The sequence below is a fragment of the Talpa europaea genome, assembly GCF_964194135.1.
Source record: "Talpa europaea genome assembly, chromosome: 10".
Taxonomy (NCBI): Eukaryota; Metazoa; Chordata; class Mammalia; order Eulipotyphla; family Talpidae; genus Talpa; species Talpa europaea.
This window is the reverse complement of record NC_140077.1, coordinates 40,780,857-40,805,568: the sequence shown is the minus strand read 5'-3', so window position 1 is coordinate 40,805,568 and position 24,712 is coordinate 40,780,857. Positions and strand designations below refer to the sequence as shown.

The 24,712-nt window shown below is 45.4% G+C and overlaps 2 protein-coding genes and 1 pseudogene across 4 annotated transcripts; 2 read left to right on the top strand and 1 right to left on the bottom strand.

Moving 5' to 3' along the window:
* Nucleotides 1–76: 76 nt before the first annotated feature.
* SEC24C (SEC24 homolog C, COPII coat complex component) lies at nt 77–19,511 on the top strand (the record flags this gene model as incomplete). Of its 2 annotated transcripts, XM_084245270.1 has the most annotated exons (23): nt 77–248; nt 2,433–2,568; nt 8,242–8,341; nt 8,851–9,001; nt 9,588–9,724; nt 11,079–11,147; nt 12,456–12,567; nt 12,796–12,923; nt 14,403–14,541; nt 14,729–14,844; nt 15,017–15,141; nt 15,289–15,480; nt 15,685–15,778; nt 15,980–16,096; nt 16,414–16,584; nt 17,066–17,162; nt 17,265–17,410; nt 17,642–17,780; nt 17,928–18,046; nt 18,142–18,321; nt 18,582–18,773; nt 19,011–19,100; nt 19,242–19,511. In XM_084245270.1, the coding sequence occupies 23 exons, from the start codon at nt 77–79 to the stop codon at nt 19,380–19,382; spliced, it is 3,063 nt and encodes a 1,020-aa protein (XP_084101396.1). In that variant the 3' UTR covers nt 19,383–19,511. The 2 variants fall into 2 exon arrangements, with proteins under 2 accessions (XP_084101396.1, XP_084101395.1); XM_084245269.1 differs by lacking the exon at nt 11,079–11,147 and having other exon boundaries at nt 8,242–8,417; nt 8,630–9,001.
* Nucleotides 5,181–5,661, bottom strand: LOC311178579 (large ribosomal subunit protein eL31-like; annotated as a pseudogene). Its single transcript has one exon. The product of its transcript is annotated as a large ribosomal subunit protein eL31-like (transcript).
* A 1,156-nt stretch (nt 19,512–20,667) lies between the features above and the next one.
* On the top strand, nt 20,668–23,786 carry FUT11 (fucosyltransferase 11; the record flags this gene model as incomplete). The annotated part of the gene is made up of 3 exons (XM_084245128.1): nt 20,668–21,381; nt 21,471–22,096; nt 23,639–23,786. Exons 1-3 carry the CDS (start codon nt 20,674–20,676, stop codon nt 23,784–23,786), a joined length of 1,482 nt encoding a protein of 493 aa, XP_084101254.1. The 5' UTR covers nt 20,668–20,673.
* Nucleotides 23,787–24,712: the final 926 nt, after the last annotated feature.

Sequence of the window (24,712 nt, the reverse complement as noted above, 5' to 3'; positions counted from 1 at the left end):
TTTAGAAAATTGCTTTTGACTAATTTCTCTCCCACTCTCATCTAATAGGTGCGACCAAGTCGGGGATGCTCTCATAATGAATGTCAACCAGTCAGCTCCACCTGTGCCGCCGTTTGGGCAGTCCCAACCTGTCTACCCAGGGTATCATCAATCCAGCTTTGGTGGACAACCAGGATCTACAGTACCCCCCATCCCCTATGGCACCTACAATGGCCCAGTACCCGGATATCAGCAAGCACCTCCCCCAGGTATGTTTCCAAGTTTCCTTTGAGCTAAGAATGGGACTCAGTAGAGTCTCCAGGTTAGGTTATATTGCCCTACCTGAGTTACCTAGAGAGCTGGGGTGATCGGGATTGAGGAACCTGAATCTGGCTGTCACTGAGAATTTTGTGGATAGTTTATTCTTCCCTGTGTTTACATAAGGTGACTGTATTTCTGCCTGAAGACATCTAGCGGGAGCCTTCCAGATTCGATGTTAGTTCACTTCCTGTGGGTGCCACCCTGTGCAGCCTCACCTGACTGCATTGTTCATAGCTGGATGGAAGGGTTGTGGTCATAGTTCCTCCAGAGCCTGTGGCCAGGATTGAATAATCCCTGTTGATCTAAGTCTCCCTGAAATCATTGTTTGTCTTGTTATTGATAATGCTTCTCATTGAACTGATGGTTCTATTTATAAATGGCTCTGGACATGGGGAGCTAGTTCATGGAGGAAGAGTATGGAGCTTGAATGCCCAATATTTGATGACTCTTGTATCTTTCTGCTGATATCATTTGTTTTTCTTTTCTTTAGGTTTTTTTTTTTTTTTTTTCCCCTCACTTCTTAGATGCTCTGTAATATCAAGGCAATAAGATAAGACTAATCTGGTACTGCCTTAGGGTCAGTGTTGTTTAGCTTTTATGTTACTTTTCAAGAAAAGCAGCCAGTATTCTACATATTATCCTTAAAGGCTTTTTAGGAAATAGCAATAGATCTTTGGTTAAGCTAGTTGATGGCTTAGAGTATGCCAAGTGTTTTATGCTCTTTAAGGGAGTAAATTCCATAAAGGGTTATGGGAAAATGAATACACCAAGCAGGTATAGGTAAGATTTGGGAAATGACCAAAGTATTATTATTATTATTTTTTTTTTAGAGGCATGTTTTATTTATTTATTTGTTTGTTTGTTTATACATGCACTGGGTACAGTCAGAAGCGCGGGAGGGTGAGCGAATTCACCAGAGCCAGAGCAGGGAGCAGAGCAGGCAGAAGGACCGAAGTACACTGCTGAGGGGAGCAGCGGGCGGCAGGAGAGGTCTGCGCGCCATGTGGGACCCTCCTCTGGTGGCCGGGGAGCAGCCGGGGATCGAACCCGCGCCGCAGAGGCCGCGGGCAGCTTCGCAACCCAGCGCTCAACCGCTGCGCCACAGGGGAGGCCCCCAAAGTATTATTTTAATTATAACTTTGAAAAATACTCGTGATATGGTAAGAGTAGGTCTCAGGTCTCGGGTTGAGATTTGGGCTGGACCTAGTTCACCTCTGATTTATCAAGTCCTAGTATATTAAGGTAGAATTTGGTATTGCCTCAAGAAGAAGTTATGTTTTAGAAAGGAAAACATATTTGGTCCTCTGATGGCTAGTGAGCAGTTTCAGGTTAATCATGATCCTGTAGGCAGGTTCTATATTGTCTGCTCTCTACTGAGGGTAGAGGAAAGAAGAACAATAGTTTGAAAAGGGGTCAGCAACATTTCCAGAGTTATGTGCCAAATAACTAATTGCTTTCTTCCTTTATTTCACGTGGGAAGGATAGTTGGGGGCAGTAGAAGTAGCTATGACGGTAGCCCTGATGAGTGGAAAAGATGGAGTGAAACTTTTCTAAAGATATAGGTGGCTGCACTAATGGGCCACACTCTTCTGACTAAACTACTGGCAGATACAAAGTCTCTAACCTATGGGAACACTCTGGTGCCACAGGGAACATCCACACTTAGACGTGGATGAAAAGAAGATCATTAGGATAAGGAGAATTCTAGTATGAAGAAGAGATAGGTAGAACAGGCTTCTCAAGAGATGCCTTTCTTTACAGTCTAGTTCAGGATTTTACTTGGTCATCTTTTGTGGCTTTCTCATATATGCTCCAAGTTTCTGAGATAGGATTCTTTCCGTAAAAGAACTGACATTTTTGTCTAGGGTGAGAACATTAGACTGCCCTGAATTGAGTGATAGTGTATGGTGATCACAAAAGGCATACCCTAGCATACTGTCTGGGAGAGTAAAGGCTCTCTGACTGGGCATTCATGTTCAGAATCTGCTGTAGCTAGAGTTGTGTGTTGATGGTGTTCTTGTGGTATTGCGCCAATGAATGTCTGAGTTTATTGATGCTTGGTCTGTATTTCTTGCTCAGGGTGGAGGAGAAAGTTATTTCCCAATCACTTAATTTCTGTCCTTTACCCTCAGGTATGTCAAGAGCCCCACCTTCTTCAGGGGCACCTCCAGCCTCGACAGTACAGGCCCCTTGTGGTCAGGCTGCATATGGCCAGATTGGCCAAGGAGATATACAGAATGGGCCAAGCTCCACTGTTCAGATGCAGAGGTAGGTGCCTGGGTCAACCTAAAATTGGTTTGATGAAACTAGAATGATTAGGAATGAATGAAGGTCTGTCTCCTTTCCTTTTTCTTCTTTGCCATTCTCTTAGCTTCCCTTCTCTCTTCCAGGTTGTAGGTGCTTCTTATGGCTACCTTATGGATTTTTTTTCCCCCAAGAAATAAACTAGTGAGGTTTATTTTCTCAGCACAGACTATTGCCTGAGGATAATTAGTATCATTTGTAAGTTACAGAAATACGTTTGGCCATCATGACAAAAATACTTTGGAAACAAGAAATTCTAGGGAGGACAGTCTGATGATACTTTTCCTGGAAAGATTGCTGCTGGGATGTCAACCACTGCCCTTCTCTTCAATTCAGACAAAGAGAGCCATTACTGAAAAAAGATATTTCCAGTCAAGACTGAGAGTTTACCATGTATAGATAAATCCTGGTTAAAAAAAAACTAACGGGGTGGGCCTCCCCGGTGGCACAGGGATTAAAGACACAGCATGCGTTCGATCCCCAGCCGACTAGGGAGCAACCCATATGTTGCAACAGACCTCTCCTGTCTTGTGTACTGCTCCCCTCAGCAGTGTATTTCAGTCAATTTGCCTGTTCTGCTCCCCACTTTCTCTGGTGAATCCTCTCACTGCCCCGCATCTCTGGTCTACACCCCAGTTCTTGTGTGCATAAATAAATATTAAAAAAAATAACAGGGCCTCCCCGGTGGTGCAGGGGTTACAGTCTCAGCACTATCAAGCTATCACCAGCCACTGTAGCATGAGTTAGATCCCTGGCTAAGGAGCTAACCCACATGACACAGCACACCTCTCCTGTCTCGTCCACTGCTCCCTTCAGCAGTGCATTTCAGAAGATCCACCTGTTCTGCTCCCCACTCTGTCTCTGGTGAATCTTCTCACCTCCCTCCCCCCATACCTTTGGCCTACATCCCAGCTCTTATATGCATAAATAAATAAAATAAATCTTTCAAACAACAAAAATTAATGGATAAACTATGGAAAAAAAGAAAAATGAACCACAAAGGATTTTTAAAGAGAGAGGAAAAAAACTAAAGTATTTTTACCAATTCTTTTATAATGTTTGGCTAAAAGAGGAGGAAAAGCTTGGGGGTGGGAGACAAGTGAGATTTTAAAACAATTTTTGGTTGGATTTTTAAAAATCACCTTTATTGAGCTCTGTTTCATATACCATGCAATTCACTCATTTGAAGTATACAATTCAGTGGTTTTAGTATATTCAGAGATATGTGAACATACATATTTTAGAACTACAAGAAGAAACATTGTATCTTTTAGCTACATAAGGCCCCCTTTTTGTAGTAGTTATTCCTTCAATCCCCCACTCTTCCAACTGTAAGCAACTAGTAATATATTTTTTGAACCTAGATTTCTCTATACTGGACTTTCATGTGAATAGAATCATATACTATGTGATATTTTGAAACTTTTTTTTTAATGTGTGCTTTTTTTTTTTTTAAGATTTATTTATTTATTTATGCAAGCACTGGGTACAGTCAGAAGCGCGGGAGGGTGAGAGAATTCACAAGAGCCAGAGCAGGGAGCAGAGCAGGCAGAAGGACCGAAGTACACTGCTGAGGGGAGCAGCGGGCGGCAGGAGAGGTCTGCGCGCCATGTGGGACCATCCTCTGGTGGCTGGGAAGCAGCCGGGAATCGAACCAGCGCTGCAGAGGCTGCGGGCAGCTTCGCAACCCAGCACTCAACTGCTGCGCCACTGGGGAGACCCCTTTTTGAAACTTTTTTAAAAAAGATTTTATTTTATTTTTATGTAGATGAACTGGGGTACAGGCCAGAGGTGCCGGGGGAGGGGCGGTCGCTGAGAGGATTCACCAGGGATAGAGTAGGGAGCAGAACAGGCAGATTGACTGAAATACACAGCTAAGGGGAGCAGCATGCAAGACAGGAGTGGTCTGCTGCATCATACATGGGTAGCTCCCTGGCCAGGGATCAAAGTCAGACCTTGGTGGTGATGGCACTGAGACTAACCCCTATTCCACCAGGGAGGCCCCCTGAAACTGACTTCTTTCTCTTAGTGTAACATTCATCTATGTTGTAGCATGTATCAGTATTTTATTCTTTTTTTAATGACAAAATAATATTTCATTGTATAGCTATCATATTGAGTTTTGTTTATCCATTTACATGTTAATGGACGTTTAAATTGTTTCCACCATAGTTGGATATTTTTTGAAATGTTTGTATGTTTTGAGAAGGCATTGGAAAGACAAGTCCCAGAATGGAAAAAGATATTTACACATAAAATAGATATACACGTATAAAATAGTATCTGGGACATATAATAGTATGTTACTAATCAGTAAGAAATAAGAACAGTATGATACTAATCAATCAATCCATTGAGAAAGTAATGGAAAAAAAACCTAGATTTTTTTTTTTTCTTCACTTTGCATGAATAAATTCTTTATATAAATGGGGCATAGGCCAGAGGCGTATGGGGCAAGAGGATTTACCAGAGACAGAGTGGGAAACAGAACAGGCAGAAATACACAGGAGTATCATGCTCAACCTCTGTGCCACCAGTGAGGCGCTGGCCCTGTAACTTTATTTGCTAATCAGTGATTAGTTTTCATCGACATTGACTGTCTGTAGATTTTTGAAAGTTGTGACAGGCACATAGGTAACCAGTGTATACAGCTTGTTTGGCGAATCTTCATCCTCATTACGTTTCCTGGACAACCGTACATGGATACGATAGGGGACATTCCTTATTCCCTTGGCCCAGACAGCTTTGTTGAGCCTGGTATCAATGCGTACATCTGGAGTGCCCATTTCCTTCATTGAAAATTTCCGGATCTCTTTGAGTGCTCTAGGGGCATGCTTCTTGAAGCCAATTCCATGGATGCACTTGTGAATGTTGATCGGTATTCTCTGGTAACTACCTCGTTGATGGCAGAACGGCCCTTCTTCTTCTCGCCACCCTTCTTTGCGGGAGCCATCCTGCCAGGCCAGAACATTGAAAGAAAACCTAGATGTTTTATAAAAAGATCTGTTCATGACCAAAGAACATAACAAAATGCTGTTCAAACTCATAAGGAAAGAAAAAAGTACAAGTTACAAACCACAAAATTCTCCTACATCTCCGTCAGATTGGCAACATTAAAGTTCTGACAACATGCTGAAGATATCAGAGGATAATTGGGCCTCCCCGGTGGCGCAGCGGTTGAGCGCTGGGTTTGCGAAGCTGCCCACAGCCTCTGCGGCGCCGGTTCGATCCCCGGCTGCTCCCTGGCCACCGGAGGAGGATCCCACATGGCGCGCAGACCTCTCCTGCCGCCCGCTGCTCCCCTCAGCAGTGTACTTCGGTCCTTCTGCCTGCTCTGCTCCCTGCTCTGGCTCTGGTGAATTCTCTCACCCTCCTGCGCTTCTGACTGTACCCAGTGCATGTATAAACAAACAAACAAACAAATAAATAATTAAAAAAAAAACATGCCTCTATAAAAAAAAAAAAATTAAAAAAAAAAAGATATATCAGAGGATAATTATCAGAGACTCTTATCCACTGGTGGCCAGAAGCAAATCGTACAACTCTTTTGGGAAAATGATTTGAAATTACTTATTAAAATGAAAAATATGTGTACCCTATAACCTGGTAATTTCACTCAGGAAAATTCATGTATATGTAAACATTAAATATATGTGTATTCTCAGCAACACTGTAAAAACAAAAATTAATAAAAAACCCAAAGGATCTCCCTGGTGGCACAGCAGGTTGAGTGCAGTGCTGTGAAGCTGTCTGCAGCCTCTGAAGCATGGGTTTGATCGCAGCAGGCCAGGGAGATACCCACATGGTGCGGCAGACCTCTCCTGTCTCGCCCACTGCTCCCCTCAGCTGTGTACTTCAGTCCTTCTGCCTGTTCTGCTCCCTGCTCTGTCTCTGGTGAATTCTCTCACCCTCCCGCACCTCTGGCCTGTACCCCAGTGCTTGTATAAATAAATAAATAAATATTTTTTTTAAAAAGATTTATTTATACAAGCACTGGGTACAGTCAGAAGGTGGGAGGGTGAGAAGATTCACCAGAGCCAGAGCGGGGAACAGAACAGGCAGAGTGATGAAATACATTGTTGAGGGGAGCAGTGGGCGCAACAGGAGAGGTCTGCGCACCATGTGAGACCCTCACTAGTGGCCGGGGATCGAACTGGCGCTGCAGAGGCTGCGGGCAGCTTCATAGCCCAGCGCTCAACCCCTGCGCCACTAGGGGAGGCCCTAATAAATAAATCTTAAAAAAAAAACAAAACCAAATATCTATCTACATTAAAATGTTTAATTAAATCATATCATGTTTATTTAGTAGAATAACATTTAATGATGAAAGATACTGTTATATGCACAGTATTGATGAATTTTTATAAACATATGGTAGAACATATGAAGTACAACCCAAAGAGTATGTATGAGATGTTTCTGTTTACAAACGTTTAAGAAAACTTTTAAATATACTTTAAAAACTGACCAAAATATGGCGTCCCTGGTGGAACAAGGGATTAAGACGCAACCTATGAAGCTGTCAGCAGCCACTGCATCACGCCTTCGATCCCCAGCCAGGGAGCTACGCACATGGCACAGCAGACCTTTCCTGACTCACCTGCTGCTCCCCTCAGCAGTGTATTTCAGTCAATGTGCTTGTTCTTTTCCCTACTCTCTCTCTGGTGAATCCTCTTACCCACTGCACCTCTGGCATAAATCTTTAAAAAAAAAAAAAAAAAGACCAGAATAATAAACTACTAATTACCTAGTAGTGACCAAAAAAAGCAGTAAGTATAAATCAGAATTACACTGCAGTAGGCTACTGTTTGGAAGAATCTGATTCATACCTGAAATCCTAGAAGAAGCTTATTATGTATAATAACCTATGTTGTAGTTTTCTGCAGTAATATCACTATCATAGTGCAGTTGCTAGTTAGTATGCATGTTATTGGAGTGATTTTGTACTTTTATTTAAATATGCCATCTGATACTATGGGAGCATCCAGTGCCACTACCCAAGTAACAAGGCTTTGCTACATAGACCCAACTGGAAGGAACTTGATTATGTCTTGCTTGTCTGTCTTTTTCTGGGTAGGTTAGCATTATCTTTCTGATTAGTAGAGAATGCCAAACTCAGCTGACCCGCTCCTCTGAGCTTACAGATTTTTCTAACACCTTGCCCAGGATAAAGTAATAAATACTTTGGTTTTAAAGTCAAACAATCAGTGTATTTGTTTGATTTTGCATTAAGTGACTGTCATATTATACTTCTGTGTACCTTCCCTTTGAATACCTTTAGGATGTCTGATCTTGAAACTTCTGGTTACAAACCTGAGGTGGTTTGTCAACAAAGGATTGAGACAGAGGAGGTAATCATCTAACCAACAGAGTAAATAATATTTGATCTGAGAGTACTTGGCATGTATTCGTGGCATGAGCCTAATGATAAACAAGATTTGCCATGAATAGTCACAATGTAGAGTATCAGGAATGTAATTTATCCACAAATATACAAAAATTTGATGCCATAGAAGATCCCGGGATGAGAGTAAAAGGCTGCAAAACCAATATGGTTTCCTTTATGATTTGGAGTGCCTGCCAGCTTTGAAGGAAATCCCAATCCACTAGTCACCTCTGCCTACCTTCTCTTCACAGGCCCCCTGGGTCTCAGTCATTTGGATCAGTCCCATTGGCCCCTGTGGCCAGCCAACCAGCTGTGCTTCAGCCATATGGCCCTCCCCCAACAAGTGCACAGGTGACTGCTCAGCTGGCCGGAATGCAGATCAGTGGTGCTGTGGCCCCAGGCCCTCCTCCTTCAGGGGTGGGTTATGGTGAGTAGCTATGACCACAGGAAAATCACTGTCCCCTTTTTAGAGGTATCAGGCTCTGGGGTTATACCTGAACCCCTTTTGTTTCTTGCGCCTCTGAGTCCCAGAAGATGGGATGCTCATTCCTACCCCTTCTTATATGGAAAGAAAAGTGTTTTACTGAACAAGGAGGCAGAATGACTGGGGTTCTTGACTTTACCTCTTTTATTTCTCAGGCCCACCAACATCACTGGCCTCAGCCTCAGGAAGTTTCCCTAACTCTGGTCTGTATGGATCCTATCCTCAGGGCCAGGCTCTTCCCCTTAGCCAGGCCCAGGGTCATCCTGGGGCCCAGCCTCCCCAGCGATCTGTCCCACCACAGTCCTCCAGCTTCGCACCTCCAACTTCAGGGGGTCCTCGGATGCCTTCGATGACTGGTCCACTCCTACCTGGCCAGAGCTTTGGGGGTCCACCAATAAGCCAGCCCAACCATGTGTCTTCACAACCTACTCAAGCTCTTCCTTCTGGCACCCAGATGTCTGGGCCCCCAGGACCACCACCACCTATGCACTCCTCCCCACAGCCAGGCTATCAGCTGCAACAAAATGGTGAGTTTTTCCAAAGGTCTGTTTAGGAGCTAAAGACTTTAGGTAGTCAGATGTTTGTTTTTGTTTGCTTTTGGTATTGATTGCTGAGTGGTAAACTAGATGGACAGCTTCAGAGTATTATTACTAAGATATCGCGCTATCAGGCATTCTTTTTTCTTGTAAGGATAGTGTGGTCTTTCCATGGTCATTATGGAATCACATAATTTCACATTTATGGGAATCTAGTCATTTCTAGGAGGCCTTAAGAATAACTGGGAGGAGGGTCTCCCTGGTGGTGCAAGGAGTTAGGATGCAGCACTGTGAAGCTATCTGCAGCCACTGCAGCACGAGTTCGATCCCTGGCCAGGGAGCTGCCCACATGGTGCAGCAGACCTCTCCTGTCTCGCCCGCTGATGCCCTCAGCAGTGTAATTTGGTCAGTCCTCCTGTTCTGTTCCCTACTCTGTCTCTGGTGAATCCTCTCACCCCCCACACCGCTGGCCGAACCCCTCTTCTTGTATGCATAAATAAATATATCTTTAAAAAAAAAAAAAAGAATAACTGGGAGGAGATTGTGAATTTATCATATTTGTACTCTTGTTTTCCAGGTTCCTTTGGACCAGGCAGGGGCCCTCAGCCTAATTATGGAAGTCCCTACCCTGCAGCACCATCTTTTGGCAGTCAGCCTGGGCCTCCTCAACCACTGCCTCCTAAACGCCTGGACCCTGATGCCATCCCAAGCCCTGTAAGTGGATACTTATTTGGTCCTGGGGAAGGAACTTATGGGTGCCAGATAAGTGAGTCAACCTGGATGAGATGTTTGGCTAATATTGTCTGATTATTTTCCTTTTTCATTCATCAATCAGTAGTTTTAGAACTGAGATATACTTTTAGACTTTTTGAACTGGAACTTGAGGCCCTAGAAGTCTTTTGGGGGCACTTTTACTCCATAGCTAGGTAAGAAAAGAAGGGAAGCCAGTGACTACTAGGATCAGTGGAGCTCTGGGTGGAATTCTAATTTTTGTCACTATTAGACATAGCATGGTAACCTCTGCCTTTCTGTGAAGTAGTGGCTGGGTCCAGGTCTTGTCCTCTTAAATCTAGTAGAAGAGCTCTAATGGGTAGAGCCAGTGGGAATTCTCCAATGTTAGGTGTCAAGAGAACAAAAGCCTCACTGGTTTCTCTCTGCCCCTACTTGGATGATATTTTAGGAAGACTCCTCTTATACTTTTGTTTGCTAGGCTCCTGCTATGTGGTAGGGGAAAAGTGATCTAAGTTTACATGGGCAAAATGGGGGAACTACTTCTCCTAGGAAGAGAGGAATTTCACCCTTGAAGCCAACAGGATTCTCAGGCCTTTCTTTATCATACTTGGAATAGAGGCTGGGACTGTGCTCCCAATTTGGGGCTACTTTATAGTTCTGTCTGCAACATTTGCTATGTCAGTTACCTCACCATGCTTAGCCATTGTCATATTCCATTCTGTTCTTTTCCCTCTTCCTTTGGGGAATTACCATGGTGAGGGACCCTGTTAGCAAAGAGGGACCCAAGAAGATTAAACAGCCCCTCCTTCCTTTTCCCTCCTTCAGTGAGAAGGGAAGTCTGGTTGGATGTGAGAGGTTTCTTTCAGCATAACAATAGTCCTTAGATATGGGAGGTTTGGCCTTTTGGAAGGAGCATCCTTCTACTTCCTTCTTCAGATTTCTTTTCTTTCTTTTTTTTTTTTTTTTTGTGGGACCCTCGCTGGCGGCTGGGGAATGAACCGGCGCTGCAGAGTCTGGCGGGCAGCCTTGCAGCACAGCGCTCAACTGCTGTGCCACCAGGGGAGGCCCCCTTCTTAAGATTTCTTCCATCCAGCCCCCCCTGTAGAACTCCTGTTTGCCCCTTTCCTTATCTTTCTACATATGGTTTAAGCCATTAAAGCCTCTGTGTTGGATCAGAAATTTCTGATCTAGAGGAGGCCTGATTTCAGCAGTATGAGCTGGGCTCCCAGCTGTTCATAGCTAATTCATCAGGGCTGAGAGAAGTAACATCTGCTTCTTGTTCTTTTGTCTCCCTCCGTGTATTTCCCTGCTGCCTTTATTATTAAAACACTAAAAGCAACTCAATGAGCTGCCTCCTCAGCAGAAAACCAGGCACAGAATAGACCCTGATGCCATTCCTAGTCCAGTAAGTGCAGGGGGTGGGTGTGTGTGTGCGTGTCATCCCTGTGCTAGTGCCACCCATGCATGCCTGTAACCCCATTTTCACCTCATCCACCATGTCCATCCCTCTCCATCCTCTTCCCTTAGTCCTTCTAGACCCATGCTTTACAAACTAGAAGGATGTGCATGCTTCAAGTCACCGTGTAATGAAGAACTAGCAAGCTGTTAGCAGCAACTTAAATATGGGGTGGTAGAGGTCAGGCTCTAAGGGGGGACATGTTAAGCTTTGTTTTTGGTTTTGCTGGCTCTTCCAGGAGCCTGCATGTGACATGTATTGGAACAGGAAAAAAGTTCAACAATAGATTCCCCTTGGGTTTGATTTGTCTACAGCTTGTTGTGGAGAAACATTTCTACAAGTTTGGAATACTTGCATTTCTTATAGGGGAAGAGATTGCTGGTTTGGGAGAATATGGGCCACTTTTGCATCTGGGGAGAATCTGTTTCACTCTGATATGTTTCTAAGCTTAAACTTTTTCTGCTATATTATGTGAAGTCTTATTCTCCCTTTACTTTTTCCCGTTTTACTAAACCCATCTTGAAGTAACTGACCAAAAGCCATCAGCCTGCACAAAGATCTGATTACAAGCTTTGCAAAATCTTTTGCAAAGACTTCCCTTGTTGGATCTGTGGAAGTGTGAGGGACTGAGGATTGGGTTATAAGGATTGAGTACTTATCCTCTTCTCCCATATTTACACACTGATGCTTACCTGACAATAAGGCAGCATCTGCTTCCTCACCTTACCTAATCATTTTTGGCTGTTTAATCCTTTCCTCACCCTTTCCCTTCTACTTCCATTGAGTGTAGAGTCATTCCAGGTAGATTCATTTTTACATGGTAACTGTTGTCTGTTTTTCTGCTCTGACTTAGAATGTGTCTTGGGGAAGGGTGGGGAGGGGAAGGGCCAATGGGGGAGGGGAATGGAATCTGATCTTGTTTGAAGGTTTGTTAGAGCTGGAGTTTTCCTAGGGGGAGGGGAAACAGGGTGATCACCATTGATTGGGTGTTGGAGTGATTCATAAAGAAGCTCATTCTCAGTGTGGCCTATCCAGCATTTTGCTGCTGAATGTAGAATGAAAAATTGGCAGTATAGCATTTTCTATGATCTCCAGAAGGTGAGCATACCTGGTACATGAAGTATTTCTTGTAAATTTTTAGTTTCTGTACTGCAGCTCCAGCATTTTTCCTGGTTCTCTGGGACCTGGTATTTCCGTGTTTTTTTTTTTGTTTTTTTTTTTTTTGGTCATCTCACTCATTTCACTTCTTCCCTGCAGATTCAGGTTATTGAGGATGACAGGAACAACCGGGGTTCAGAGCCATTTGTTACTGGAGTACGGGGCCAGGTGCCACCCTTAGTTACCACCAACTTCCTGGTGAAAGACCAAGGTGAGAAGGGCATTAACTCCTCTCTCTGGGGCTTTTTTCTACAAGATATCAGGTTGCAGATGGGGCTTTTGTCAGCCTTTAATCAGAGACGAGTTCCTTATTGGCCTTAGTGGGAAAAAGTCACCATTAGCTCTAGCATTTGTGGGGTTGTGGTATGGATCAGCAATGAATAGCTGGCATCTGGAGGAATTCTGCTATCTGACTCAGGTCTCCTACCTCCTCTTTTAGGGAATGCAAGTCCCCGATACATCCGATGCACATCCTATAATATCCCTTGCACATCTGACATGGCTAAGCAGGCTCAGGTGCCCCTGGCAGCTGTCATCAAACCCCTGGCAAGACTGCCCCCAGAGGAGGTGAGTCAGGGAAAGGGCTAGAGTCTAACATAAGGGACGGAGGGAAAGGGATAAGGCTTCTTCCTAGATGTGATTCTGGCAGTCACAATGGAAGAAGTCTTGATCAGGTGGGAGGGAAAGGTATCTTCAATAACTTTATTCCAGGGTGCATGCCTGAAAGGGGAGGAAGTAGGAATGAGAGCAAAAACCCAAGAAATTATGGATGGTAGCAGGGTCCATAGGGAGAATAAACAATATGAAAAAAGGCAGGACCAACTTGTAGGGGAGGAAATGGATGGGTGCAAGAATCTCTCATAGCATGGTTATCTTAAGATAATTAGAAGCAGGGCCTCCCTGTTGGCCTAAGGGTTAAGTCTCAGCACTACCACTGCGATGGCCCTCCCGCCACAAAGGGGCCTGAGTTGGATCCTCAGCCAGGGTGCTAACCCACATGGCACAGCAGACCTCTCCTGTCTCACCCACTGCTCCCCTTAGCAGTGTATTTCAGTGGATCTGCCTGATCTGCTCCCCACTCTGTCTCGGGTGAATCCTCTCAATCCTTGCACCTCTGGCCTATACCCTAATTCTTCTATGCAAAAATAAATTAAATAAAAGTCTTTAAAAAAAAGATAATTAGAAGCACATCTTTCTGTTTTTTTCCTATGTACTATCCTATCATTCCATGTAAGTTAGTGTTGCTAAAAAACCATATAAGAAAAAAAGATAGGTTAGGATCCAGTGGTCCTTCCATTACCTGGTTTGGGCTCTGATCTGTCCCCCACATATCTTAAGGTAGCATGACAAGAGAGATAGACAGCTCCCCTGGCAGGCCTTGATAGGATACTTTCATATTCATGCCAGTTTATCAAACTTCAGGTAAATTTCTCTATTTCTCTATAACTGGAAGCTCAAGGCTCACTTTTACATCCTGCTTTTCTCTCTGCCTTGCTCTCTCTTTTTCTCGTTCTCTCTTCTTGGGTCTCAGTGGGGTTGATTGGACACTTGGTTACTGATCTCTTCCCTATAGGATGACATCTGCCTGGGATATCAGTAGGTATCATAGTAACTCAGGGATGGGGAAGACAAATATCATAGATACTTGACTGGGGAGGGAAGCAGGAATCAAGATTCCTAGGGCAAGAGAGTAGGGGATTGAAGATAAAGCCAGAAATGAGACTCCTAGGTAGACTTTGATCTTCTCATATATGCCCATGGCAGCCCAAATGTGGTAGAGTTTTACTGTACTAGTTCTATTTTTAAGAAGTGGAATGCTGGAGATGAGGCGTAAGGAGAGGGAACTCTAGAATTTAAACTTTTGAGGACTTCCTGTGACCATTATCTTTATCATTTGTCCTCATTCCTCTTCATTTTACTCCATCCCCAGCAAAATATTTGAGCCATTACCTTCTCCCTCCAGGTTGTTCCTCCTTACCTGTTTCCACATGTTTCAACCCACCATTGTGTCCCTATATGTCTGAGTCCCTCCCCTTTGCTCCTTAGGCTTCACCGTATCTCGTCGACCATGGGGAATCTGGCCCCTTGCGCTGCAATCGCTGCAAAGCATACATGTGCCCCTTCATGCAGTTCATTGAGGGAGGGAGGCGCTTCCAGTGCTGCTTTTGCAGCTGTATCAATGATGGTATGTTCACATAAGCTGGGGTTGGGGGGACGATTTATATTATATCTTAATTATTCTCCTTCTAGTGAGAAAGATGAGGTCTGTTGGCAGGGTTACATATGGGTGGGGCAGAGTAAGCTCAGCCAGGGTCAGACTTACTAAGATTGAGACTGGACTTTTGAGTAACACACTGCCATACTTCCTACAGTTCCCCCCCAGTATTTTCAACATCTGGATCATACCGGCAAACGTGTGGATGCCTATGACCGTCCTGAGCTATCCCTGGGCTCTTATGAATTTTTGGCCACTGTAGATTACTGCAAGGTGAGGGAAGGTAGCATGGGAAGGAGCAGCGGGTGGAGGATAATGAGACAGCTAAGAATTGCTGTGATCATTTCCCTCACCCCTTGGTTGTACCTTTTCATACTGAATTCTCTCTAGTCAACTTGCCTATTTACCAATATCCCTCTCCCCCCAACATTTCCTTTCTTTGCAGAACAATAAGTTCCCTAGCCCTCCTGCCTTTATCTTCATGATTGACGTCTCCTACAATGCCATCAGGAGTGGTCTTGTTAGGCTCCTCTGTGAGGAGCTCAAATCACTGTTAGACTTTCTACCTAGGTGAGAGTTATGGAGCCAAGGTGCTTCCTTTGGAAAATGATAGTTGGGGGAAGGTCTGGGTTGATTTAGCAGATGGAGGCTAATGTCATTCATTTGTGGGTGGTAAGGAAGGTGGCAAATCTTGGTAACAGTTGTCACCTTCTGCAGGGATGGCAGGGCAGAAGAGTCAGCAATCCGTGTTGGCTTTGTCACCTATAATAAGGTGCTCCACTTCTACAATGTGAAGAGCTCACTGGCCCAGCCACAGATGATGGTTGTATCTGATGTGGCTGATATGTTTGTGCCACTGCTAGATGGCTTCCTGGTCAATGTCAATGAGTCTCGGGCAGTCATCACAAGGTAAGAGCTAGATTATGGGGATGAAGTAGGGTGGGGTGGGTATAACCACGGAAAGCCAGAGAATTGATCAGCAGGGTCAGCAGATGGACAGGGGTTATATATGCCTCAGGAATTTTCAGAGGGGGCCAAGTGATTCTTCAGATAGTTGAGGACTAAGAAATCTGGATGGAAGTTTTGACTTCCTCCCAATACTTACCTCCTCAGCTTATTGGATCAGATTCCAGAAATGTTTGCAGACACAAGGGAGACAGAGACAGTATTTGCCCCAGTTATCCAGGCGGGAATGGAGGCTCTGAAGGTAAGACTGGTGTCCCTGAAACCTCCTCATTTCCCTGTGAACATCATGTCCCCTGCGATACAACCTGTTTGTTTCTTCAGTGATTATTGACTCTCCAGTGAGTCAGCCTGACATAGTTGGCACTGAATAAATGACAAGAGATGAATGAATAATGAATGAATAAAGGAAAGAATGAACAAGTAGTCCTCTCTTCTTTCCTAGGCTGCTGAGTGTGCAGGGAAGCTGTTTCTGTTCCATACCTCCCTGCCCATTGCAGAGGCCCCAGGGAAACTGAAGAACAGAGATGACAGGAAGTTGATCAACACAGACAAGGAGAAGGTGTGGGTTTGGGAGATGGGGGGTTGACTTTCTGTTACAGAGGAAGGTGATGACTCTTAACAATGTCACAGTCTTAGCTTTCTTGAATGATGTCTGGGACTAGATACTGCACTTTCCTGTCACATCTGTGACTACTAGTCTACCACTCCTACACTCTATCTCTTTTCATTTTTAAGCTCTTAGTTAAACTTTCAGAAGTTCTGCTATTGCAAACTCTTACAAAGTAGATCTGAAGTCTTATACTTGAATATCCTGTATTACATATACAGTTCTTAAATTGGGTGGACCTGAGATAATTTCTTTCTATTCCTCCCCAGACTCTGTTCCAGCCTCAGACAGGTGCCTATCAGACACTGGCCAAAGAGTGTGTTGCCCAAGGCTGCTGTGTAGATCTCTTCCTCTTTCCAAACCAGTATGTGGATGTGGCTACACTCTCTGTGGTACCCCAGCTCACTGGTGGCTCCGTCTACAAATATGCCTGTTTCCAGGTATGGCATGGAATTCTGGATGGTGGGTAGAAGATGACTTGAGAATGTCTGCCTATGTACGGTGACTTTTCAGCTGTTCATTCATTAATAGAAACAGTATTGGAGGAGACGACCATGTAGTGGTCTTAGGAGCATGGGGCTTGAAATGGGTTGATATTCTGGCCCTACTACTTACGAACTACTTGACTTAGAATTGATTACTATATTATTCTCTTTTGATCCTTCATCTATAAAATGGGATTTTAATGCTTATTAATTTGAATTTCTCATTGGAATTAAATGATTATATGTAAAACATTTAATGTGGTATCTGGCACATAATAAGTGTTTAAAGGCTATCATTAACATCAACATCATTGTTATCGTTGTCACCGTTATTATTACAATTCAACAGGCTTGTAAAGTGGTGGGTGTGGGCGTGCAGGGAGATTGCAGGATATTATGTTGTCAGTCATGTGACTCTGGGCCCGGGGGACCATAGGTGGACAATGACCAGGAACGGTTCTTGAGTGACCTACGTTGGGATGTACAGAAGGTCGTTGGCTTTGATGCTGTGATGCGGGTCCGGACAAGCACTGGTCAGTCCTACTTGGAGAAAAGCAGGTGGGGAGTCAAATCTGGGAGGGAGGCAAGTGGCACCTGTCATACCTTTAGCCCTGTCTGTATCCATGTGATCTCAGGTATACGTGCTGTAGATTTCTTTGGGGCTTTCTACATGAGCAATACAACAGATGTGGAGCTGGCTGGGCTAGATGGGGACAAGACGGTGACTGTGGAGTTCAAGCATGATGATCGACTTAATGAAGAGAGCGGAGCCCTCCTGCAGGTGGCATATGGGAGGCAGGCTGGGGAGGAAGTATTTCACCACATATAAATAGGGAAGTGGGTGAGTGGTAAAAGGGCCTAGAAGAGGCTGGGAAAGGGATGACTGGTAAGGTCATGGGTAAGGGATGGCTGGTAAGGTACATGTCTTCTTGTTAATATAGGAGAGGGACAGTTATTCATAATGATTTGGTGAGGGAGGGGTGTGAGTTCCCCCCTTTCTCCCTTTTCCTAGTGTGCCCTGCTCTACACTAGCTGTGCAGGGCAACGACGGCTCCGCATCCACAACCTGGCTCTGAACTGCTGCACCCAGCTGGCTGATCTGTATCGAAACTGTGAGACTGACACGCTCATCAACTACATGGCCAAGTTTGGTGAGGACAGAGGCAGGGAAGGGTGGGATTGGAGCTGAACGATCCAGTATAACTAACAATTCAGCATTCCTGGATAGGTGGGGTGGTGGTAAGGTACATGTCATGGGGAGACTGGCCATTGGCTGTGCTGTCTCCTTTCTTAACCAGCATACCGAGGGGTCCTCAACAGCCCTGTGAAGACTGTTCGTGATGCTCTCATCACCCAGTGTGCTCAGATCCTGGCCTGTTACAGAAAGAATTGTGCCAGTCCCTCCTCTGCTGGACAGGTGGGGCAAGCATATTGGAGGATTTATTATGTCAATTTTTTGCTTTTGGGAGGGATTTCTCATGATCATTGATTTTATTTTGATAACCACCTCAGCTGATTCTTCCTGAGTGTATGAAGCTACTTCCAGTTTACCTGAACTGTGTGTTGAAGAGTGATGTCCTGCAGCCTGGAGCTGAAGTCACTACTGATGACCGTGCCTATGTCCGACAGCTGGTTACCTCCATGGATGTGGCTGAGACAAATGTCTTCTTCTATCCTCGCCTCCTACCAATGGTGCGACTGAGGGTTGGAGTGTGAGACATTACACTGAGAAAGAGGCATCTTAAAGGGGGGGGGGTTTATATGTGTCTCTCACTAGTTTGTTTTTACCTACATTATCTGATGTAATTTTTACACTGGGTTACTAAGAATCTAGAAGGGATGGTCTTTGGGACGTGGCTTTGTGAAATAGTGAGTGTATGGGGGGAGGAGGGTACAGTGGCAAATGTATCTTATGGTTCTTGGTAACCTCTTGTCCCCTTCCTTTTGTCTAGACAAAGTCTCCCATTGAGAACACCACTGAACCACCAGCAGTTCGAGCATCTGAAGAGCGTCTGAGCAATGGGGATATATACTTGCTGGAGAATGGGCTCAATCTCTTCCTCTGGGTGGGAGCAAGTGTCCAACAGGGTGTTGTCCAGAGCCTCTTCAGCGTCTCCTCCTTCAGTCAGATAACCAGTGGTTTGGTGAGAGCAAGGAGTCAAGGAGAATATGGGTGTGGAAATGTACTTTGTGATATGAGTAGGAGCCTCAAAGTTATGTGCTAATTCCCTTAAATAGCAGGGAACATTTGGAGGTGGGAGAGAGGTTGCTGTCATTTATCCCAGGCTTCCAGGTTTCAGATGATGTATAAATCTGTGCTTCCCCTTCTTGACTGGACTTAGAGTACTTTACAATAAGGATAAATGAATTTTGTTTTCCAGAGTGTTCTGCCAGTTCTGGATAATCCACTGTCTAAGAAGGTGCGAGGCCTCATTGATAGTTTAAGGGCGCAGAGATCGCGGTATATGAAGGTAACACTGATCTGAACCCTGAATTTCTTACTCTGTCAAGTTCTTCCCTGGAAAGGGGGTTGGGAATAAGTGGATAATGGGACTTCAGGGTATCTTTAATTCCTTTTAGCCCTATCTCATGACCTTGTGTTCTGGCAACAGCTTATCGTGGTAAAACAGGAGGACAAGCTGGAGATGCTGTTCAAACACTTCCTGGTGGAAGACAAGAGCCTGAGTGGGGGAGCATCCTATGTGGACTTTCTCTGTCATATGCACAAAGAGATTCGGCAGCTACTGAGCTAGAGCACATGGGTAAATGGCATAGGGTCCCAGGCCAGCTTTCAGAAAGTACCCCAGGACAGCAGAGATTTCGGCACTGTTCCATATTTTATAAGTCATGTAAGCTGACCTCAGTCTCTTTGGGGGGAGGGGGATGTATAAGGAGACACCTTCCTTCTGGGCTCAAGTATCCTACCAACTCTGTCATGTCCTGCTGATAGAAGGTGCCCCTGTCCCCTCACTTAACCCTCCTTTTCCTGCTAATCCTGTCGTAATGAATGTAGTTTTTCAGTTCACTGTATGATTCGGTGTTAGGGGATTTGGAGGCACCCAGATCCTGGCAATATTATGTGTTCCTTTGGACCAGCCTCCAAGAAGAGGGATAGGCAGGAAAGAGTGGGGATCCCAGGGGGGCTAATTCAGCTCAGTGTCATCAACAACTTCCTATATTAGGGATAAAACATACAGGTGCACAAGAGCTGGGGTACAGACCATAGGTGGTGGGGAGAAAAGTGGCCCGTTGGTTTTTCTTGTGCCTGGAAGTCAGCAGCCAAATCACAGTTACTGAGGGGTGTATGATTATCTTTCTCTTTGTTTCCACTGCTCTTTCTCTCTCCTGCAATGGGTGATGATCACTCCATGGAGAGAGGCACATTGTCATAGATGAATGAATCTGGGAACTGAGATGCAAAGTATATTAACATCTGAAAGAGGTACCAGCCTCTTTTCCAGCTGGAGAGACCCCAACACTGGATGGTTCTGTAGGAAGCCTGGTCATCAACTTGCAATACCTCACAGAGCCAGCCCACACCCCACTCTGAGCTCCCATTGGAAAGATGGCTTCTCCAAGCTAGGGGGTATTGGGGAGAGAGGCAGGGGCAAGTGGAGCTCTGTTCTCTCCTTCCTGGACACCACTCGGCTTTGGGATTGAGGGTGGCTGACAATTATCTTCCAACGCCAACTGGCTGGGGCCAGGACAAGGGCTAGGCTTGATGGTGGCCAGGCTTGCCTGCTCCCAGCCTGGGATGCCCCTCCTCTGGACCTCTCATTTCTCTTCATTGGTTTATTTTTCAATGCATCTTTAATTTGTAAAGAAATAAAATAAATTAAGATGTAATCACTGGCTTCATTTTTACCAGCGACGTATCAATTTGCCTTCCAGTTCCTACAGCCAAGCGGGGGCAGCCCCCGGGATGTGGCTGGCGGAGCGGAGCTGCGCATGCGTGTGGTGCCCGGGTGGCGTAAGGCCCCGTCTCGCCGCTGGCCGTAGGGTGGGGTCTGGGCTGTCTGAGAGGCACCAGTGGCCAGAGTGGACATGGTGACCGGCCGGACTGGGGTTATGCTGGCCGCCCTGGGAATGCTTAGTGTCTGTGTAGCCGGAGGCTCTGGGCCGGCGGCGGAGGGGGATTCCGGCGGGGAGGCGGCGTGGGCGGAGCCGTGGGATGGCGCGGTTTTCCGGGCGCCCTCACCGTTGGGCGCGGTGGGGGTGGCGCGCAGCCCGGGAACCCCGCGCTCTGAAGGGGAGGAGGCGGTGGACTTGCCGGTGTTGCTGTGGTGGAGCCCAGGGCTGTTTCCCCACTTTCCCGGGGACTCGGAGCGTATCGAGTGCGCGCGCGGCGCGTGCGTGGCATCCCGGGACCGCCGGGCGCGGGGGCACGTACGGACGCGCGCGCTGCTCTTCTACGGCACCGACTTCCGCGCGTCCGAGGCGCCGCTGCCGCGCCTGGCGCACCAGAACTGGGCGCTCCTGCACGAGGAGTCGCCCCTCAATAACTTCTTGCTGAGCCACGGCCCGGGCATCCGTCTCTTCAATCTTACTGCCACTTTCAGCCGCCACTCGGACTACCCACTGTCCCTACAGTGGCTGCCCGGGACCGCCTACCTGCGCCATGCTGCGCCTCCGCTCCGGGAACGCGCGGAGTGGCGCCGCCGCGGCTACGCGCCTCTGCTGTATCTGCAGTCCCACTGCGACGTGCCCGCGGACCGGGACCGCTACGTGCGCGAGCTCATGCGCTACATCCCGGTGGGTGAGGGCGTGGGGAGGGGCCGGGGCAGGGGCGGCAGCACGGAAGCCAGGGCTCCTGGTCTGACCTCTAACTCTACCCTGCTCAGGTGGACTCTTATGGGAAATGCCTACAAAATCGGGAGCTGCCTACTTCTCGGCTACAGGACACAGCCACAGCCACCACCGAGGATCCAGAGCTCTTGGCCTTCTTGTCCCGCTATAAATTCCATTTGGCCCTCGAAAATGCCATCTGTGACGACTACATGACAGAAAAACTGTGGCGCCCCATGCACCTGGGTGCTGTGCCTGTGTACCGCGGCTCTCCCTCTGTGAGGGACTGGATGCCCAACAATCACTCCATCATCCTCATCGATGACTTCGAATCACCTCAGAAGCTGGCAGAATTTATTGACTTTCTGGACAAGAATGATGAGGAATATATGAAATACCTGGCCTACAAGCAACCAGGGGGCATTACCAACCAGTTCCTTCTGGATAGTCTGAAGCATCGAGAATGGGGAGTGAATGATCCTTCACTGCCTAACTACCTCAATGGTTTTGAGTGTTTCGTCTGTGACCACGAATTGGCTCGGCTGGAAGCTGAGAAAGCCCAGGCAGCCTCTCCTGAGGACATCCCTGTCCCTGAGCCTCACATTGCCCAGCCTTCACACATGGATTGCCCAGTGCCCACTCCTGGCTTTGGCAGTGTGGAAGAGATTCCTGAGAATGACAGGTAAGGGTAACTGGGGTCCCCCACTGCCTTCAAATCAAATGATTCACTTCTGTCCTGTGACATTACGAACTGAGGGGCTGCTGTGGAAAGACATTATCATGGGCTCATCTGCCTTCAAGATGTCTATAAAAGATGTAAAATACCAGCAACAAAAAATGCAAGCAACAGCTTAATTAAATTCAGCTTATGTGGGTATTGTTTACAATATTGATTCATAAAAGGTTTCAACCAGAGAAGAGGGCCAATCAGGAAAAGATACAAGTTTGGTAGTTAAACTGGGGCCAGGCCAGGAGTTGGACTGTCCTGAAAATCTACTCTGCTATTTACTAAGCACACACTGCCCTGTGGGAGTGGGGGTGGGAAATACAAGTAAGTATTTTGAGGTTAGGTTTGTCTGCAGTAGTCAGAGTTTACATCAATTAACCTAGCTTAATTATTAATAGCACCTCCTTTCAGTCTTAAAGGCACCCTAATTTGGATATTCACTTTTAGGTAGAAGGAATGCTCTCAAAAGATAATAATTGTACCTCCCTGGTGGCCTAGGGGTTAATTGTCAGTGCTGTCAGGCTATCACCTGTGGCCTGAGTTGATCCCCCACCAGGGTGCTAACCCACATGTGGCAGAGCAGACCTCTCCTGTCTTGCCTGCTGCTCCCTTTAGTGTATTTCAGTAAATCCACCTGTTCTGCTCCCCATTCTCTCTGGTGAATCCTCTCATTCCCCCACACTTCTAGCCTACACCCTAGTTCTATGCATAAAAAAAAACGGAAGATAATAAAGGTTGTGGGCAAGGGAAATGAAGAGGTTACTGTAACAGATGGCAGAAGGTGGTGGCTCTGGCAAACAAGATTAGCATGGGAGGTGGGGTCCAAAATGTTGCTGTCACTTGGAGCAGACCACATGGGTTGGAGGAGAGGTGATAAAATTATTGAGCTTGAGAAGCTGCTGGAATCTTCTGCAGAGACTGATTTGGACAGTGGATGGCAGCAGAAGGCTGCTTCTATATTTTGTGGGCACAGTTTCGTCCTGAGATTGGAGTCCTTCATCAAGTAATTTCTACCTAGTTTATGTTGAACATAATATGATTTATTGGAGAAAAGTATAAAACATTTAAAAGAAATACTGAGCTTATATCTTATCTAGACACTGGGTGGCACTGCACTTTGATTTCAATTATTGTAATAAAGGGGCATGCAAATTAACAGGTAACCATGTAAATATGCTCCTTTGCTTTCCTTAACAAGACTGCTGCTTCCATAGTCTGGCCTCTGCCCTGCTTGCCACTGAACTCCCTTCACATTTGGGAACAGGCAAGTCATAGATTTTACTCATTGGGTGGACCGCGTGATATGTTTGTGTTTGTGGCTTACTGCCCATCACTTGGACAAGTACAGGGTTTACATCATTTCTATTTCCATTTGAAGCATAGCCCTGTCTTAGCCATACTACTGTGTTTGCCTAAGATTTCTTTGGTGCCTTTCAGAGAAAGGCAGGGCTCAAGTTTGTGCTGAGGTTTCATAACATAATCCCTATTTTGTTTCAGCTGGAAGGAGATGTGGCTGCAGGATTATTGGCAAGGTCTGGACCAGGGGGAAGCTCTCACTGCTATGATCCACAACAATGAGACACAAGAGAGGAAGTTCTGGGATTACCTACATGACATCTTCATGAAACGGAACCAAAATCTCTGATTACTCTTGTGAAAGCCTTTAACTTGATAAGAGTTAAGGAGATGGACATCCTTATTCAATCATGGAACTTGTCGGGCATCTGCTGCACAAACTGGCAATAAACAGTCTTACCTTGAATGTAAGAATTCTAGTTATATACTAATTATGTATAGCTAGAGTCTCAGCCTATCTTTCTCAAAGAAAGATGGAGGCATCCAGTTCTTGGTTTAGTGGGAAACAGAAACCTGAAACATCCATTTGATTCAGATGCTTACCCAAAAGAATTTTTAAAGAACTACTTATTTCTCTAGCCATTTCATTCTCCTTATTATGTATACACATACACACATATATGACATATACACATATGTATATATAAATGCTTTTGAAATGTTAAAATAGGCCAATGTGAATCAAAGTGTGGATTTTTATAGTTCTTTGTTTTTTTTTCTGTATGCCTAATGAACTCCTCCCTCTGTTTAATTATAGGTATATGCTACAAAAGTCTTATTTTCCCCATAGAATCATGAAAATTATGCTGGGAGAAACAGTTCAATAATAGCTCTGAACATCATCTCATATTCTGTAGCACTACTCACTTTAAGTGAGATGATTATTCCAACTTCATTCATTCAATTACTGATATCTTTTTAATACTACAATCTTTATGGTATATACCGAGACTGCATTTAGATGGAGCACTGTAAATGGCTAGCTAAATAAAAAGGTGTGTTAGTCAAATTTGGGAATGTAGTTGTGGTTTGAACATACAGCTTAATGGGCAGGAAGACCATTAGCTTTTTCTGGGGCAGTGGAACTAGAATACCTTGGACCTTAGAGCTACCCAGTTGTTAATTTTGTATTGATGAATTATCAAGAAAAGTTCCATAACTTTTCAGTATATCTGGCTGTAAGTTTGTGTGTATGTGTGTGTGTATATATATATA